This window comes from Misgurnus anguillicaudatus, chromosome 17 (assembly GCF_027580225.2).
Source record: "Misgurnus anguillicaudatus chromosome 17, ASM2758022v2, whole genome shotgun sequence".
Lineage (NCBI taxonomy): Eukaryota > Metazoa > Chordata > Actinopteri > Cypriniformes > Cobitidae > Misgurnus > Misgurnus anguillicaudatus.
Genome location: NC_073353.2, coordinates 10,461,615 through 10,482,304, shown reverse-complemented (window position 1 = coordinate 10,482,304; position 20,690 = coordinate 10,461,615). Strand labels below are relative to the sequence as shown.

Genomic DNA, 20,690 nt, shown 5'->3' with positions numbered 1-20,690 from the left:
GTCAACAATTGTAATGTGGTATGTAGCAAAAATAGATATTTTTAAATAAAACGTTTTTAAGATTCCAAGAAAAAAAATTCTCAATTAAAAAGTTTTAGCTATACTAAATATCATCAAAGTACATTGTTTTTGATCAAATAAACCTACCCAGTCTCACGCAGATGCGCATAAACAGCACGAAGTGTAACAATCGTGCAATCCAAATTGCAATACAAATTCCACTTTGGCGTGCATATGATAAGCCAGTACGTTTTATTTATTGGTTTCTCAATCCTTCTCTGTCCTTAAACCATTTTCGCTTGGGTTTAGGGTTATATTTGAGATTTGCTTAATGAGGTTATTTAATACACAGGTTTCTCCATGTTTTTGTCCATATTTAAGCCATGGTCGCTTGGAGTTGGGGTTAGAGTTGGGGTTTGGGTTAGGATGTCATTTTTATATAACAAAAAGTTGTTCTAACCCTAAACCCAAACGAAAATGGTAAAAAAAAAGCAAAAAATTGAGAAACCAATAAATAAAACGACAAAAAAAGATGCACCGTTTAAGTGAATGGGAAGGACTGGCGCATCATATGCACGCCAAAGTGGAACTTGGCGCATGTATTGCACGATTCCCACACCCCGCGCCACCCACACGCAACTCCCCGAGACTGGGCTGAATAAACATATATGAATGGTCACACTGTAAGCCATTCATATAACAGAAACAACACTTAATTTACTGTTAAATAAAAGTGTAAAAATGGTGGCCATTCCAGAAAAAAATATAGGAAAAGCTTTCCTGAAGAATAAAGTGTAAACAAATGAATTTTGAAACAATAAAATGCTAAAGATGATCTTGGTAGTGGCTTACTTAGACTACTTGTCATTTTCACTTAGTTATGCTGTAAAAATTCATTTATGACCCAGTGCATTATGGGTAGTCAAGAACAAATTTACTAAGAGCCAAACATAATGTGGTTGGAACATAACACCACATAGGAAGGATCTTGTGGACTGAGCCACATTATGTCCAATATTAAGTAGTTGAACTGTAGTTGTGAAGTAGTTGAAGCTTATTTCTACTTTCTTGTGCAAAGTGGCAAGATTATTCAATAATATTCCATGTCTTTTAAAATGTTCACATTTCCATTGTTGTTGTTTACAAAAACAAATGAGAATCAAATGAAAATATTTGTTTAAAAACAACAAAAAATTGTAGAAATGTAATCTTGTAATTACTTAAGGTTTGTAATTTTGAAAATAATTCATACAATTTTAAATAAATATTTTGATTTGTGGTGTAACATCAAGTAAAAATTAATTAAATATTTTCAGAATGCCTTGAATACAAATGAGTATAGCCTACTTATTCCAAAATAATTACCAAAAATATTTTTACAAATATATATTTTAATCAGCAATATCATTCCTTCAATAAATCTTATTCCATCTGACATTTCAAATAATATTTATTCTTGTTTTTTTCTTGCTTTAATTGTTCATTGAAACAAAACTGCTTTAGTACAGTTAAAGCAACACTATGTAGTTTCCATGTAAAAATGACTTACAGCTCCCCCATGTGGTTGAAAAGCGCAACAGTGCCTGGTATCAGACACTCTTCTGCAGGCAGGGGGCGGGGCGGGGCTGTGTGCTCTACTCTCCACCGTCACTTTCAGAGTGTGCTTGTAGCAGCTAGGAGGCTGCTCAGGTTGCAGCAACAGTACAATTTGTCCAGTTAAAAGTTGTTCTATCACTGTAATAATTTTAGAGACATTATTTAAAGGTAAAAAACTACATAGTGTTGCTGAAGGTTATGCCTAACTACTTCAAGTTTTCCTTAATTTTATTGAGCCTAGGCCTTGCAATGTTTTATTACAATCTATGAAAATTCACACCACATAAACATTTTATACCAAAATAATTTTAATTAGTAAAAAACTAAAAACACAATAAGAATTCCTCCACCCGCAAATGAAAATGTACCCATTATTTACTCACTGTGTGTATCATCATGTCACATAAAATGACCAGTCGTGAAACACGTAGGCACCAATAAAATTTAACATGCCGCCATATTTAAATCTAGAGCTGTTATTGTTTGTTTACATTACATAGACTTTGTAACCATCGCTAAAATTTTCAAAAATATGAATAGTTTTTTATCACAAACCTAACGTTTCACTTCAGAAAACATTTATTAACCCACTGAAGTCATGGATTACTTTCACGATGAATGCATTCTTTTTGGAGTTTGAAGCACTGGCCAATGCCATTATAAAGCTTGCAATGAACATCTTGGATGACATGGGGGTGAATAAATAATCAGTACATTTGTATTTTGGGGTAAAGTTATCCTTTAAGTCACTGTCTGTAAAGTTTTCAATCGCATATTAAAATTAAACCTGCCATTCACAGCGTACGTCACACATTTGTGTGACATAAGAACAAGCAGTGGTGTCGCCACCTGCTGACAAAGGCAAACAAAAGTAAAAACACACAAGAAGTAAACAAACAGCAACAATCCTGACTTGGGCCTTCATCAGACAAAAGTTGGTTTAAGGTCCACCTTAAAGTTTACTACAGGGTGTGCTGAGCGGTACATCTCCTCATCCTCACTGTCGGAGCTGGTAAGGCTGTCTGTAGAGTCATAGGGGTGATGCAGACAGCCCCTACAGTAGGGCCGGTGGTAGTAACAATAGTCCTCAGAGCTGCTAGAGTCTGAGTCCGAGTAGTCGTATGGCTTCTCTGATGTTTCTTTCAGACCAGCCGAGGCAGGCCGAGGAACCTGTCCTGTGTAAGGAGTACTAGGACATTTGCAAGAAAAAGATTCCCAGTCTTCTTGTCTTGAGCATCTCCTACTGGTTAGGATATCAGTGCCACAACTAGTTCCTGTGTTTGTCTCCCTTTTATCCTCAAGACACAAGTCTTGTCTCTGAGGTCGTCTTGTTCTTGGGCTGCTAGGATTTATTTCGTGGTAGTGGTCTTCTCTAAACCTTTCGTGGTCTTGAAGTGCTGATGTTTTTCTGCGTCCTGGAGGTACAGTGCCAGGGAAGTAGTAAGGGGGAGGTCCTCCTCTAGAGGAGTAAAAGGGAGGCCTACGTTTACGCATGAGATATGGTGAGATGGTGGGGAACTGTAGAGGTGTTTGAGAAAGAGCTGTGCTGAGATCCTCGTGATCGGGACTGATGCAACGACTCCGCACTCGGTCAGGTGATCTGACAGAGCTGCGTACAGCATTTACACTCAGGTCCTGTAAGATCTCCACCAGCTGCTCATTGCTTACAACCACGGTGGTATGCTCCTTGGAGGCGGATGTATCAACATCAGGTTGACTTGAACATGCAGAAGATGAGGAATTATTTTCTTGGGGATTCTCTGTATCGTCTTCAGGGCTATCTGAGAAACTTGTAGAGTTTCTAATAATATTCAGGACTGGAACTGGCTCATCTGCGTTACCCTTCAGATTTACACCATCAGACCTCACTGAACAGCTGACATGAGAGGACTCATCCGTAGAGTTACTCGGAAGCTGTGAAGGCCTTAGGTGAGCTGAAGAAGAAACATCTGTAGATACTGAACATTTAGGAGATGTTTGCTGTGAGGTAGTGTGAGCGGGAAGTGGTGGAGGAGGTTTATAAGGAGGTGGAGAGAGAGCCACTATTGGAGCAACTTCTGAATATCGTGTTATGAAAGGAGAATCGGGAGATACCACTGTGGTTTGGGTAGAGGTGGAGTTTAGGTTAGTATTGGAGGAATCCATTTCTCCCTCATCCAAGGGGTTGCTAACAGTCATTATTTTAAGCAGTTTGTCTTTGGCGTTATTCACTTGTTCCTGTAGGCTGTCGATAATGGCATTCTTCTGCAAATTGAGGAAACATAGGAAATTTTGTTTAAACTTCATCGCCCTAATTGGTTATGTCATTATCCTGAATAGATATGGGCTAGGTGGAAAGTTTGCAGGATTGGAAATCATAAAGTGGTGCCTTAAGGGACTATAAAACAAAGGATTTAGCCTTACTCATGGGATAGTGACGCACAATGCTGTGTTATCCACACCCAGCGGTGGAATTTATCATCAGATGCTTGTATAAATCAGTAGCAATCTCCCAGAGTTAAACGATATAATAGCACATATTTAGCACATAAGTTAAAATTGCTTGTTGTACTTGAACATCTACTTGTTGTAAAATCTAAAAGGCATTTTTTACAAGGATAACTACTCAGAAAAAGAATGAATTGGTTGTTTTTAGAACCTTTGACTGAATGGTTCGTCAGGGAAGAAAAAAGCCGCTCATATGTACTTGTACTGGTACCTCAGTAATGAGCCTTTTCATGGAGTCATTTTCTCCCAGTAGATAATAGATCTCATCCTCGCTGTACATGGAGCTCATGGTCTTGCTGGGACTACTGAAGTATTTTGCCATCTGACTGGAATGAGAGTTTGTCTCTTCTTCAAAGTGTCTCCACTGGGTCAACTTGAGAGATAAAGGAAATATAGGTAAACACAGGCATAAACATATGTACAAATCCTGTTTCATGTTGATATTATTTTGTGACATGCAAACATTTAATAATTATAATCTGTTTGTTTGTTTGTCTCTGTCTGTCTGTCTGTCTGTCTGTCTTTCTGTCTATCTCTATCTATCTAATCTGTCTGTCCGTCTGTCTGTCTGTCTCTCTGTCTATCTATCGAACTATCAATCTGTCTGTCTGGCTGTCTGTCTATTGAACGGTATATCTATTGAACTATCAATTTGTCCGTCTGTCTGTTGAACTATCTGTCTGTCTATCAAACTGTCTGTCTATCGAACTGTCTGTCTATCGAACTGTCTGTCTGTCTGTCTGTCTGCATGCCTGTCTATCCATCTTGAACTATCTATCTGTCTGTCTGTCTGTCTATTGAACTGTATATCTATTGAACTATTAATCTGTCCATGTGTCTATCTATCTATCTATCTATCTATCTATCTATCTATCTATCTATCTATCTATCTATCTATCTATCTATCTATCTATCTATCTATCTATCTATCGAACTATCGATCTATCGATCTATCTATCGATCTGTTTGTCTATTGAACTATCAATCTGTCCGTGTGTCTATCTATCTATCTATCTATCTATCTATCTATCTATCTATCTATCTATCTATCTATCTATCTATCTATCTATCTATCTGTCTGTCTGTCTGTCTGTCTGTCTGTCTGTCTGTCTGTCTGTCTGTCTGTCTGTCTGCCTATATATCTATTGAACTATCTATCTGTCTGTCTATTTATCATCTTATTGTCTGTCTGTCTATCTATCGAGCTATCAAGCTGTCTGTCTGTTGAGCTATCTGTCTGTCTGTCTCTCTGCCTATGTATCTATTGAACTATCAATCTGTCCATGTGTCTGTTGATCTATCTATCTATCTATCTATCTATCTATCTATCTATCTATCTATCTATCTATCTATCTATCTATCTATCTATCTATCTATCTATCTATCTATCTATCTATCTATCTATCTATCTATCTATCTATCTATCTGCCTGCCTGCCTGCCTGCCTGCCTGTCTATTGAACTGTCTGTCTGTCTGTCTGTCTGCATGCCTGTCTGTCCATCTATTGAACTATCTATCTGTTGAACTATCAATCTATTTGTCTGTCTATCAATCAAACTATCAATCTGTCTGTCTATTGAACTGTATATCTATTGAACTATCAATCTGTCCATGTGTCTGTTGAACTATCTGTCTGTCTGTCTCTCTGCCTGTCTATCTATTGAACTATCAATCTGTCCATGTGTCTGTTGAACTATCTGTCTGTCTGTCTCTCTGCCTGTCTATCTATTGAACTATCAATCTGTCCATGTGTCTGTTGAACTATCTGTCTGTCTGTCTCTCTGCCTGTCTATCTATTGAACTATCAATCTGTTCATGTGTCTGTTGAACTATCTATCTATCTATCTATCTATCTATCTATCTATCTATCTATCTATCTGTCTGTCTGTCTGTCTGTCTGTCTGTCTGTCTGTCTGTCTGTCTGTCTGTCTGTCTGTCTGTCTGTCTGTCTGTCTGTCTGTCTGTCTGTCTGTCTGTCTGTCTGTCTGTCTGTCTGCCTATATATCTATTGAACTATCTATCTGTCTGTCTATTTATCATCTTATTGTCTGTCTGTCTATCTATCGACCTATCAATCTGTCTGTCTGTTGAGCTATCTGTCTGTCTGTCTCTCTGCCTATGTATCTATTGAACTATCAATCTGTCCATGTGTCTGTTGATCTATCTATCTATCTATCTATCTATCTATCTATCTATCTATCTATCTATCTATCTATCTATCTATCTATCTATCTATCTATCTATCTATCTATCTATCTATCTATCTATCTATCTATCTATCTATCTATCTGCCTGCCTGCCTGCCTGCCTGCCTGTCTATTGAACTGTCTGTCTGTCTGTCTGTCTGCATGCCTGTCTGTCCATCTATTGAACTATCTATCTGTTGAACTATCAATCTATTTGTCTGTCTATCAATCAAACTATCAATCTGTCTGTCTATTGAACTGTATATCTATTGAACTATCAATCTGTCCATGTGTCTGTTGAACTATCTGTCTGTCTGTCTCTCTGCCTGTCTATCTATTGAACTATCAATCTGTCCATGTGTCTGTTGAACTATCTGTCTGTCTGTCTCTCTGCCTGTCTATCTATTGAACTATCAATCTGTCCATGTGTCTGTTGAACTATCTGTCTGTCTGTCTCTCTGCCTGTCTATCTATTGAACTATCAATCTGTCCATGTGTCTGTTGATCTATCTATCTATCTATCTATCTATCTATCTATCTATCTATCTATCTATCTATCTATCTATCTATCTATCTATCTATCTATCTATCTATCTATCTATCTATCTATCTATCTATCTATCTATCTATCTATCTATCTGCCTGCCTGCCTGCCTGCCTGCCTGTCTATTGAACTGTCTGTCTGTCTGTCTGTCTGCATGCCTGTCTGTCCATCTATTGAACTATCTATCTGTTGAACTATCAATCTATTTGTCTGTCTATCAATCAAACTATCAATCTGTCTGTCTATTGAACTGTATATCTATTGAACTATCAATCTGTCCATGTGTCTGTTGAACTATCTGTCTGTCTGTCTCTCTGCCTGTCTATCTATTGAACTATCAATCTGTCCATGTGTCTGTTGAACTATCTGTCTGTCTGTCTCTCTGCCTGTCTATCTATTGAACTATCAATCTGTCCATGTGTCTGTTGAACTATCTATCTATCTATCTATCTATCTATCTATCTATCTATCTATCTATCTATCTATCTATCTATCTATCTATCTATCTATCTATCTATCTATCTATCTATCTATCTATCTATCTATCTGTCTATATCTGTCTATCTATGTGCCTGTCTGTCTATTGAACTGTCTGTCTGTCTGTCTGTCTGTCTGCATGCCTGTCTATCCATCTATTGAACTATCTATCTGTTGAACTATCAATCTGTCTGTCTGTCAGTCCGTCCGTCCGTCTGTCTGTATGTCTATTTATCATCTATTTGTCTGTCTGTCTGTCTATTGAACTTTCTATCTATTGACCTATCAATCTGTCTGTGAATTTATCTATCTGTCTGTCTATTGAACTATCTATCTGTTGAACTATCAATCAATCTGTCTGTCTATCTATTACAGTTTTTCTCAGTCGCTTTGGTGCATTTCTCACATTACTATTTACATTTGCACAACAGTTAATGCAGTTCTCAAAACAATTAGTACAAACTGCAAAACCTAGTTGATAACCTGCAAAAGCGTGTCACTTGCTCAAAATGGATAGGTCATTCCTCAAAAGCAAGTATTCATGTCAATGAATCAGTGTCATCAAAATGAAAAGTACTGACACCATTGTTTATGAACAAGATAGTCAAATGGCTTTGCATATGCTCTTTGCAATTCTAATTTATTCACAGCATTGTGCAAAAGAAAAAAACACCCCTATTTACAACAAACATAAACTCCCTTTGGGTAGAGCTGTGCACAACTGTAAACAATATTGCAGTATTGGAACTGAACATACAACACACATACTGTAATCATTCTTGCACATCCAGACATTTCTCTCTGTCTGGCCACATAAATTCAGAAATTGTTCAATTTAGAAGACATTTTCAGGGGAAAAAATATTTTAAAAAATATATTTTGACAACTAGTTTAACATTTTCATATGTAATGACTCAAGCAATGAAATAAGGACTTTTAGTTTTATATGGAATGACAATTCAGCATTCACAAGTATAGTTAATTTTGACTGACATGACATAAGCAAATGATAATGTTATAAAACAGCAGAGAATTGTATGAAAGCAATGGATGCATGTCCAAAAGCATTTGCAATTTGTTCGAAAGAATGAGAAACTGCTACTATGATGTGCACAAATAACTAAATGTTGTGGAGGTTGAACTAACTGTTGTGCAAATGTAAATAGTGATGTGAGAAATGCACCAAAGCGACTGAGAAAAACTGTAAGCTACCAATCTTTCTGTCTGCCTATATATCTATTGAACTATCCATATATGAAGAGTTTCGTTGCAAAACGAGATAACACCGTTTTTTAATTTTTCAGAAATCTCATTTTTTGGTTGTGCATTCCAATTAATATCAATTCAACTGCAATTGGTTTGTTTTGATTTAAACCTTCATAACTTAAAAAATACAGCTAAGTAGCACCATAAAACAAAATAATAACATGATAACCTAATAACAAACATGTTTTGACAAAAATGTTACAAAATGGATTTATCTCGTTTTGCAACGAAACTCTTCATATCTGTCTGTATGTCTATCTGTCTGTCTATTTATCATCTATTTGTCTGTCTGTCTGTCTAGCTAGCCATCCCTATTTAGCTAACTATCTATAAGTCTGTCTGTCTGTCTGTTTGTTTGTCTTTACCAAAAACCACACAATTGCAGTAAAAGAGCTGACATTAGCAGTGTTCTCTTCAAACTTGTTTTACTGTATGTGAATGCATCATTGATCCTATTTGCAAAGGAGTCGCCTGCTTCATTTTAGTTTTCAATCCAGATTTGGTGAAATATCTTACTCAGAGACTCAAATTCTGAAACATTAATGGTGAAATTAACTCACCTGGGGTACAAACAGCAGGCAGTTTATGGAAAGTGTGCAGATAAAGATAGCACCAGAAACTACGCTGTACACCACATTAGGCCAGGCATACAGGTAAAGAGAAACAGGCACAGCCACAGCGGTTGACATGGTTACCAGGCAGACAGCACCCATGATGGTTATAGACTGGTTAACTGGGGGTAAACTGACATTGCTCGTCAGGCCAGCGAGGTATGTGCCATAAAGGAGGAGACTTCCCTGCAGAAACAGATATTCACTACTGTAAATCATAAATATATATTACAGTAAATATTTTCAAATAACAGTTACAACGAGAATTGGAAATAAATGATGAGAATGAAAAGCATTATAATTGTTTGGTGTGTTAAAGTGTATAAATGCTGTAACATGCTATATTCTCTTTGCAGTTTACCTTAAGCACCGAGAGGAGAATGACCCACAGATCCGAGTAAAGAGAGGAACATGAGTATAGCTGGGACAAAGTGTAGGATGCACTCAACTCTATTACCTGACATGATGATAAAACAACACAAAATACTTATTTACAATTTTGAAGATTCAACACTGAGGTGAGTAAATAATGACGTTTCAAAAAATATTTAGCTTGTTTTGCATCTATATTTCATATCCAATGCCATCAGTTTACCTTCACCATAGCATTTACAGACCGAGAGCACTTAATTGGATCTGTCAGACTCCATGTTGTAAGAACAACAACATCCACGAGGACCAACAGAGCAACCAAACCCATCAGCTGTATGTCTCGAATAATCTGAAACAAAATGAAACAATAAAGTACCAGCCAAAGATATCAACCAATAATACACTTCAATTCAACATATTCATAATCTCACCACTCTCTTGTCAGGTATGCGTTGAGTGAACACTCTATAGAGCCGCCATGTTTTACCAAGCATAGGACCAAACACCAGAGAACTGCCAATACACAGCGTCCACATCCGCGCCTGAGATGAACGGTGTAGAGAAAGATTTTTCCTTAGCTCATTTTAAAAATATTGTTTTGTAGCACAAATAATGAGGCATGAGTGCTACATGTACAGTAGGCCTATAGTTCAATACTTACTGTAAGGTTAGGAGTCTTCTCAAATCTTTAAAGGAAAGTTTTTCAATATTTTACTATGTTCTTACCTCAACTTAGATGAATTAATACATACCTATCTTTTTTCAAAGCGTGCACTTTTAATCTTTGTAGAGCGCTAAATGTGTTAGCATTTAGCCGAGCCCATTTGTTCCTATGGCTCCAAACAAAAGTTTTATTTTGTGCCTCCATACTTACTCGTGTAACTACTCATGTAACCGTCTTTAAATAGGGAAAACATGGAAGTGTTTGGTGGCTTCTAAATTCATCCCTGTTTGGAGCCATAGGAATGAATGGGGCTAGGCTAAATGCTAACACATTCACGACGGGCTGTACAAAGATAAAGTGCGTGCATTGAAAAAGATAGGCATGTATTAATTTGTCTAAGTTGAGATAAGAACATAGTAAAATATTGAAAAATGGTGGTGTTTTCCTTTAAGTGATGTGCACCCTAAAAAGCGCTACTCAAAATGTAGTGTGCATGAGTACCTGTAAAATTGCTCTTGATCCTGTTCCCTGCAGTGTTGCTCTCTCCTCCATGGCAAATAAGAAACCACTGCTGTATGTAAGTACACTGCCGCACAGAGTCAACACATTCAGATTGGGACTGGACATCTTCACTATCCTGTGTCAGAGGTACATAATCAAAATGTTTAATTTAATGAACAAATAGACAACTTATTAAGCAACAAATGGAGGTATCTCAAGAATGATAAGAACAGGATTTCTGTACCTATTGTTTCTAAAGCGTAATGTGAAAATGAGGAAGAAGAGGGCCAGTAGAATCCCACAGGAAAGCAGAGTCCAGACGACAGCACGGAGAGCAGGAGACAGCGATCGACTCTTTACATCCACACCTGTCTATAGAAATAACAACAGCAGTCCATATTAAACATTTTAATTAGGGGACAGAAAGTACAGTTTTTACAGTATAAAAGTCATTACGTCTATGGATTTAGATGTATAAAAACAAGCGTGTCTGTGTGTGTGTTTACCGTCATGAGAGCACAGAGTCTCTGTAGTATTTCCCAGCCCTGCTGGTTGTTCAGTCCTGAGTAGATGAAGCAGGTACTAGACTCACAATGAGAGCTGCAGTTTAGTCCTGCGTCCATTACTGGCCTGAGCTCTATCTCACCTTACACACATACCATACTGAAAAACAGAAATATATGTTTACCATCAAACCTATCAAAACTTTAAAACTTCTTACGCTCTGGGACTATTTTGGGGATTTCCGCCTGGATTTGGCCTTCCCAAATTCAAAAGCTTCCCATATCCACATGCAGAGGTGCACATACAAAAGTTTGGTATCATTTTACAGGTAACCCTTTGAAATTACATAAAACACTGTTAAAAGTGCTAACCATGGTTGTATGTGTTGTCAGTCCTCTAATAAACACAAAAATAAAAATGCGCTTTTTGATTTTTTATCTAAAGTCTGTATTTGAAAGTGTGTTCGACTTCATGCGGTGCTGCGCAGACCAATCGGTGGCTGACTTGAAGCAGTGCATTCCGGTTAGTACTTTTGTCTGACTTCAGCTGGCGCTGCAGGCACGTGACAGTGTCATATGGTTTTTAAGTACCGCGAGAGCGTTTCGAGAGTAGCCGGCTAGCTCAGCCAGTGCAGCCTCTCCAGAGCGGCTGGCTGCACGGAGTTGTGATGACGACACAGATTTCGTGATTGGTCGCCTCACTGATGACAACGATCACGTGCGTTTCAAGTTTAATCCACCTTTAGTTCCACTAATAAACATTATAAATTCATGTTTTAAAACAGGAAAAAACACGTTAATATGCATAAATATGTTATATTGTGTAATAAAATAAAAATGAAAATAACAAACTCTATTGGTATTTTAATAATATAGGCTTGTTTCCCGTTATTTTTGGGTATACAGTATAAGCAGCAATTAAAATATTCGATATAAAATGTTTCTGGTTGCAACTTTTTATTAAAAGGTTTGTTTTTATCAAATTCAGCATCTAATTCACTTCATTCGCGATTAAAAACAAGGAAACACGGCGCACACGTCACTACGCCAAGCAGCAGGTGTCGGCTTGACGGCTCCGTCTTCAGTTCCTCCCTCGACTGCAAGCGGCAAACCTCGCCGATCGGTCTGCGCAGCGCCGGATGATCTCGAACACACCTTATAACTCTGGCCCTGGGTGCTCCAGCAACCTGCAGAAATTTGTCTCTATCATAATCTATGCAAAAGTTATTCTTTTCCAACTAAAGGGAGGAATAGTACCCTTATTGTATTAAATTTTTACCTAAACACATTTGAAGTGTCCCCATAACCACATACAGTAGAATAAATGCAATATCTTTATATCATTTTACAGAAAACCCATCAAAGTTACATAAAAAGCTGCTGTTTGTGACAAATATTATTATTTATGTTGTTTTTTGTATGATGAACAACCCAAATTTTTTTGTGTTCTAAACATTGTCTTTGTAAGTGTATAACTCTGGTTCTGTGTGCTCTAGCAGACTGCAGACAGGTCTGGTCGTTACCAGCAGGCAATAAACGCCACCCAAAAAAGAATTTCGTTTTTATCTTGTAGAAAGTGAAAGTTATTCTGAATCAACTGAAGGGTGGCAAATTACTTTTTAGTTTTGAATATGATAACAGTACTTTGTTGTGTTTTGCACATAAAATAAATAGCAAGGGATCATAATGTATTATAATGGGTCTCTGTTAAATAGTCTCACCGCCCACACCATTTAGGCATAAGTTTATAGCATAAGTCTTTACATGCAAAATAGTTGTAATCCAGTTTTTCTCAGCCGCTTGGTACATTTCTAGAATCATCCTCGACATTTGCAAAACAGTAAGTGCATTTCTCAAAACAATTAATACAAATAGCGAAACACCATGGATTACTTGCAAAAGCCAGTCTCTTACTCAAAATCCTTAGTTCATCTTACAAAAATAAAATATCTGTGTCAATGAACATTGATCATTGTCTACAGATAAGACAGTCAAAATGTTTAGTTATGTTGTCAATATAATGCTGCGTTCACACCAGCCGTGGGAGAGGCGTCAAGAGCGAGTGATTTCAATGTTAAGTCAATGTGAGGACGCGTTGTTGCGCGTCTGGAGGTCTTGCGGCGCGAATGAGGCGTTTAGCGCGACGTGGTAGACGCTATTCCGCCTCATTCGCGCGTCTAGTTCGCGTGGATGGTGCGAATTGAGCGTTGCCGTGGCAAACACGCAAGTTGAAAATTTTTTAACTTTGGCGGAAAACATGCCGCGTTAACCAATCAGGAGCTTGCTCTAGTAGTGACGTGATTACAGGAAGCGAGGGAGTCACTGAAGCCCCTCCCATGACGCGAATTTCACACGCGAATGAAGCGAGTAAACTCAAACTGTTCAAGCGGAAAACTAGGCGCGGTACATGCAAATTTAATGCCTCAAACATGGGTGGTGTGAAACCACGGTAACAGTTTACTCTGGAGGGATGTTCTGATGTAAACTATGGCTAAAATTTTCATGACAATTATTGTAAATTGTAGGTTGCACTTTAGTGTAAGTTATGTGGGAGTTTGATTGCAAGAGACTGGACAAAATGCACATTTACGCTTTTACTGTTTGTACTGTAATTTGTTGACAGACCATCTCATTACAATACAGAAAGGAAAAGACAGCACTGCATAGCACAAAAAAAGTAAAAAAGACAAGCTCATTAGAGAAAACTGTACATGCAGTGCAGTAGGAATTACTCCTGACGTTCCTGTCTGTTGGGCCACAAATTCTCATCCTCATCACAACAAATATCTTCTCTACAGTGTGGAAAGAATCTTTTGGAGTGTCTTATTCAGTTTCTGCAGGCATCTGCTGTGATGTCATCACACGCTGCATCCATGCCAGCTAGAAGGGTCATCTGTGTATGTGGCTGGCGATCACTTTCCATCTGCAATGGAACTGACATTGTCCCAAACTATCACGTACTTTGGCAGGTCATCTCCAATCTGACCCATCTCTTGTTCAGGGATGAGATCCATGTACTGTAGAGTGTCTAAAATGGTGACAAGATGCTCTGTATTTTATGGCCCATTCATCTGAAAACAATTTTGTCCATCCATTGTCAAACATTGTGTTATGCTCCGGCTATATAGCCTATATAGTATACTTGCCAATTCATGAGATGCACATTCGTTAGAAAAAAGTCAAGATTTACCTGGAAGCAATTTACCATTTCAGGACAGATTTTGCATGTAAAGACTTATACTATGAACGAATGCCTAAATTTTGTGGAGTGAGACAGGATATTCAACAGAGACTCATTATAATTAGAGCTGGGTATCGATTCAGATTGAAGCAAGAATCGAGTATAAAAACCGCCCCGAGAACCGGAATAGGAAATTTAATTGATAATCAAAATCGAATCGATTTGATAGCTTGTGAATCGAAATCAAATCGATTCGATTTTGATTATCGATTAAATTTCCGACTCCGGTTCTCGGGACGGTTTTTATACTCGATTCTTGCTTCAACTCAATGAATATAGATTTAATACAAATACTCTATTAATAAAAAAGAACAGTGAACAGCAGTTTACAAGTGAGTAATTAATAAAAAGAAATTAAAAGCCACAACACTATCGTTTTCGTCTTGTTTGCGAAATCTAAAATGCTTCCATACCTCTGACTTTTTATGTGAAGGTGGCATCAACGTCCATGAAGCACCTGAAACCACTATTTTAAGTCCTGAATGAATGAATGACAGGCTTGCCTCTCACTCCTTGGTAACATCGCGCAAGGCAAAAAAGAGGGTGACATCTAGTGAAGAAGACTAGTAATTAAATTAACGTTAATCTAACATTCAATGTTAAAAAAATTGATTATGCTCTTTGAGAATCGATTTTGAATCGACCAAGTAAAAAAAAAAACAATTAATCGAAAAAAAATTTTTTTGCCCAGCCCTAATTATAATACATTTTGATCAACATGACATAAGCAATTGATAATCTAGGAAACAGCAGAAAATTTTACAGAATAATTTGCATGAATGTACCAAAGCATTTGCAACTTCTTCGAAGAAATCACTTTTTTTGATGTGCACAAGCGACACAATGATGTGAAGATTGAACAGGTAGTTTTTCAAATCTGATCTGAGAAATGTACCAAAGCGACTGAGAAAAACTGTAATATGTCAAGAATATTTCTATACATTTGCATTAGACTTTTTTTCTAAATCTGTCCTGAATTGGTAAATTGCTCCCAGGTGAATCTTGACTATCTCTAACGATCTCATCCCTGAACAGAGAGGGGTCAGATGACCAATTTGAGATGACCTGCCAAAGTACGTGATAGTTTGACACAATGTCAGTTTCCATCGTTCCAACATCATCAGGTAATGGTTTGCAGCCCACAACAGGATACCGATGGAGTTCATCTCACCCTACTCTCCATTCCTTAACTCCATTGAGGAATTTATCTCAGCATAGAGATGGAAAGTGATCGCCAGCCACATACACAGATGACCCTTCTGGCTGGCATGGATGCAGCGTGTGATGACATCACAGCAGATGCCTGCAGAAACTGGATAAGACACTTGAAAAGATTCTTTCCACGCTGCTTCAGACTGACAGGAGTCATTCCTACAGCACTGCATATACTGTTTTCCCTGAGGAAGATTGTCCTATGTTCACATTTCTACTTTTTTGTGCTATGCAGTGCTGTCTTTTTCTTTCTGTATGGCAATGACAGATTACAGTACAAACAGTAAAGATGTAAATGTGAATCTTGTCCAGTCTCTTGCAATCAAACGCCCACATACAAGGTGTAACCTACAATGTACAATAACTGTCTTCAAAACTTTAGCCCTAGTTTACATCAGAACATCCCTCCGGAGTAAACTGTTATATTGACAACATGACTAAACAATTTGACCGTCTTATCTGTACACAAGGGCTTGTCATTCTGATGGCACTGACATGTTCATTGGCACAGATATTTACTTTTGAGAGATGAACCACCCCTAAAATATTTATTGGTTGAGTTAGAGAGTGTTGGAAAAGTATCCATGAACTTCTGTCACCACAAAGGACAAAGACGAAAGCATCTAGAACATCTAGTGCTGTTTCATAACACTCCTATACTCATTTAAGATTTCACTTATAGGGGCGATTTCCTAGACAGGGTTTAGATTAATCTAGAACCAGGCCTTAGTTATATTAGGACATTTTGGACAAGTAGTTTTTGCAAACACACTGCAAAAATGATTTTCAAGAAAACATTTTCTTAGTATTTTTGTCTTGTTTTCAGTAATAATATCAAAAAATTCTTAAATTAAGATGAATTTTCTTGATGAGCAAAATGACCCAAGAAAATAAGTGTAGTTTTTAGACAAAAAATATCAAATTTAAGTGATTTTGTGCATAAAAGAAGCAAAAAAATCTGCCAATGGAGTAAGCAAAAAAATATTGAACCTTTTTCCTAAACACTAAATTCAAGAAAAAATCTAGAAAATTTGCTTACCCCATTGGCAGATTTTTTGCCTGTTTTATGCACAAAATCACTTAAATTTGATATTTTTGGTCTACAAACTAGTCCCACTTTCTTGGGTCGTTTTGCTCATCAAGAAAAAGGATCCCAAACCAAGAATTTTTAGCTATTTATACTGAAAACAAGACAAAAAAAACCATAATTATTTTTCTTTAAAATCATTTTTTGCAGTGCATAACATACCAAAAACAACACTGGTGTGCATTTTGAGACAAAACAATGACACCAGTATATGTTAGGAAATGTCAGTGCAAATGAGTTGCGCCAATTGACGATAGTATCGTGTATTGACGATCGTCTGATTTATCGCTAATAGCGGGCTTTCATGACAATAGTTGGCAATAGTTATTATTATTATCATCATCATAATTTCACATTAACATGTGCATTGCATGCTTTTCCTCGCATGAGATGGTTTGTGGCCTTTACGTTGCGCGAGAAACCTTGTACTGCGCAGATCTTGGACTCTTACTAGAACCTGAATGTGCGCGGCATGGACTCCTTCTAGCACCCGAACTTGTAATACGCGCGGCTCTGACATTTCCTTGCACTAGAGAGGTTTTTAGGTGCGCAGAGGGTTAAAACCAGTGAGTTTGTTGTTCCCACTCCCTGGCACACAGAAAATTTTAGAGCGCCTGGACTTAATGATGCGGATGGATTAAAAATGAACAAATAAATAAATGAGTAAACTACTGCCCCCCCATACTATGGTGTATCGGCGATCTCACAGGCTGACAATGGGGCGATCTAAAAATGGGGCATAACGCCCAACACTTCAGTGCAAGGTGTTTTTAAATTATGGCAGCTCAAACATGCATTTTAGTCTGGGACTAGGATAAGCCCTGCCTGGGAAACCACCTCATAAAGTGTTTATGTGGCTCAGTTAAAGTCGCAATGAAATTGAAATGATTTGTAATTTGTTTTGGAATATTGTGGTATTTTTTTGACAAATGATTTTATTTGTGAGCATCATTATTAAAAAAAAGAAAGAATGTGACCTCATAATCTTTAATCAATTTTGATCAAAACAATCTCTCTTTACTTCCGGTAATATGTATGGCAGGTGGGCGGAGTTCGGGAAAAGATTGCAGCGATTAGCAAATAGCAACATGACCCAATTTCAAATGATCCAATCAATTACCGATGGACAAATTCAAGTCCAGCCCTATCTTTTTTTATTTCAGAAGCCATTTCACTTGGATATACATCAACACAGAGAAAATAAGACAATCGCTACTTCAGCTTCATAGGGACGTTACTTGCGTTAACAAAGCAAAGGTTGTGGGTTCATTCCGAGTGTATACACAATGACAAGAATGCATGGGGTTAAGGTGACTGAGGATTCAGATGTGTGATTATGTCTTTGCCTTGTCAGTAATGAAGATGGTCTCCTATTATTAGCAGCTACTCATTTTTATTCAATGTTAAAACTGAGGTAACTCCTCACTGTCTCTACTTCTTTACAGCAATCGTTATGTCATAGCCTCCTCAACTCAAAATAAAAGTCCTTAGTGCAATACGTAAAAAATAAATGACAAAATTACAATAAATTACAAAATACATAAAATATAAACATTGTTTAATTCAAATTTAATTTGTGAAATTTCACGAAAATTATTTACATCAATTATATAACAAAAAATACAATTTTAAAGTTTGTTTAAACTCTGTATAATCTATCACAGAGGTGTGTATGGCATACATTTGAGTTGTAATATATGAATTAGGCATTCAGACACTCAGAAATGCAGTTAAATGCTTATTATTTTAATTTTTTATATTAAAATTTAACAGAGGTCCAGACCTCAGTTATCACAGCTGTCTGAACTGTAGACACTTGTTCAACTACCCATGTAAGATTAGGCCCTTTATGAATGACTGAACACAAGGTGGCACTGTTTTTCATGTGTATCATAAACTTTCTTCTGTCTGAAATATAGTTGAACAGATTGAGTTAAATAATATAAGAAATGCTTTGTGACATGTTAATGACATCTGGCGTATTTAAGATAAAATTTAGTTTTCAAACTGATCAGAAACATTTCAGTCAAGTGACCCCTATTTGTAAATGATAGAGCGTTAGCCATTTTAAACAGCTAATAAAGAAGGCAGATGCAAAATGTTTGTAAATTTAAAGTACATTTATAAATGTTACTTTTAAAAGTAACATAGTATAGATCTGATACTTCAATATCGAGCATTTTTGTTTTAAATATTTAAAGCCCCCAAAAACATTAGACACAATAACCTGTACAAACAGACCGGCCTCACCCAGACAGACCACACACCCCTTCAATCTGACAGTGAACATTATAGCATAAAGTACAAACTCTCCTCTTCATTACAAAATTACAGTCCTGATAATCACTTTGCTCCTCGTGTCCCTAATGAAACGCTTAGGCTAGTCTTCACCATACAACATTTAAAGACCTGCAAAATAGTAAATCCCAGATGTATGCACTGATTATCATACACAATGCAGTGCTGTGCGTCATACAGTACCGCCGACATAACCACATGTAGGAGCCTGAATGGGCAGACCACATAGTTGTGCTGTAATCTCCCAAATTCTGGTGTATTTAAAGTAAACGTCTATGTGCTCTTGTATAAAACATGTAAACACATCCAGTAAGCCTGTATTAGGCTGAATCAAGTGGTTTACAATGCTGTGCTTGTTATTGTGATTATGGTACTCTTTACAATATGGTATTTTTTTCCACGCCTGCTTTTTTACAATTATAATTGTGGGTGTTTCTTACAGATCTGTGTGTTTATGATCTGTGTATGCCAGTGACTGATATAAAGGACGTTTGGTAGGTTGGAAAAGATACAAATGAGAAAATAGTTGGAGCTACAAAATGAATGTTGATTGTAAAGTTATGATGATGATGTAAATCAGGGGTGTACAGTCGGTCTCTCTATTTCCATCCCATTGGTGTTATGGACAATACATTTCTGAAAATAAATGCATCAGTTGAGCCCAATTGGATATGCATATTAAAAGACAATATCAACAAACAATTTTACATTAAACAAAGGTTTGAAAGTTCCCAGCATGCATTGCAGTGTTTGCTGGTTATATTTAGGGGTGGTTCACATTTATATCTAAAACCCATGGGGCGAAAGCTGTAATGCTTCTTATTTACTTTTAATGGGTGACGTCATGTGTTCCCGAACTGAATTGTGGATCATTCACCGTCACTGCCGTTGCTCGCGGCAGAAGTTGAACATTTCTCAACTTTTCAAACACCAATGCGTGCGTCAGCCAATCAGATCACCTTGTGCAAATAACCTCGTGCGGAGCCAGCCAATTACATGCAAGACTGGAGAACAGAGGAGCATGTTTTGCGACTTGGCTGTTGGCCACGCTTCAGACACTCCTTCCATTAAGCGTGCCACTTGTATACCATCTTGGGTATGCATTATTTTCGAATAATTAAACGGCCCTTTGTCGACTATTACTTATAAAGCCTCTTGCGCTGGAATAAGCTTCTCTCCCACGTTGGCACGGATTTGTGGTTAAATTGAAACTTCATTATGACCGGCACTAGGGGGCGTACTCCGACAGTTGTGTCCAAATGTCGTGTACAGTGGGAAAGGCAGCTTTACAACGTGCTTTCCAATGCAGCATTCTGAAAAGTTGAAGTTTTTTGTTGACTCCAACATGCTTGAAAGAAAAAAGCGTTGCACCATGGCGTGACCACATCGCTCTCTATTTGAGCGCACTTAACGCGTGTCTACATTCAAAATAACGTATTTGCATGAGCAAAAGACGCAAAATATGAACCGCCCCTTATGCTGTTGTCTCTGTTGAGTTCGTTTTACTCAATAATTTTAGTTAATTGTCACCATGATTTAGGATTCAGATGTGTTCCGTGTTGAGTTCTAAGCAAGGGCGTAAGTTTGATTTTGACATTGGTGGGGACATAAAAAAATTGGTCTGCAGAGCCACATTGCCACAAAG

The 20,690-nt window shown here is 37.4% G+C and overlaps 1 protein-coding gene and 1 long non-coding RNA gene across 2 annotated transcripts; one reads left to right on the top strand and one right to left on the bottom strand.

Annotated features, from left to right (window-relative positions):
* Nucleotides 1–615: 615 nt before the first annotated feature.
* gpr156 (G protein-coupled receptor 156) lies at nt 616–11,344 on the bottom strand. Its single transcript, XM_055215784.2, has 9 exons — nt 11,211–11,344; nt 10,949–11,076; nt 10,705–10,840; nt 9,971–10,081; nt 9,763–9,888; nt 9,529–9,624; nt 9,117–9,353; nt 4,295–4,456; nt 616–3,840 (listed from the first exon to the last, which is right to left on the bottom strand). Exons 1-9 carry the CDS (start codon nt 11,325–11,327, stop codon nt 2,521–2,523), a joined length of 2,433 nt encoding a protein of 810 aa, XP_055071759.2. The 5' UTR covers nt 11,328–11,344; the 3' UTR covers nt 616–2,520.
* On the top strand, nt 4,340–11,217 carry LOC129452111 (uncharacterized). The gene is made up of 4 exons (XR_008646972.2): nt 4,340–4,479; nt 9,524–9,685; nt 10,738–10,851; nt 10,964–11,217. It is a non-coding gene; the product is annotated as an uncharacterized lncRNA (long non-coding RNA).
* Nucleotides 11,345–20,690: the final 9,346 nt, after the last annotated feature.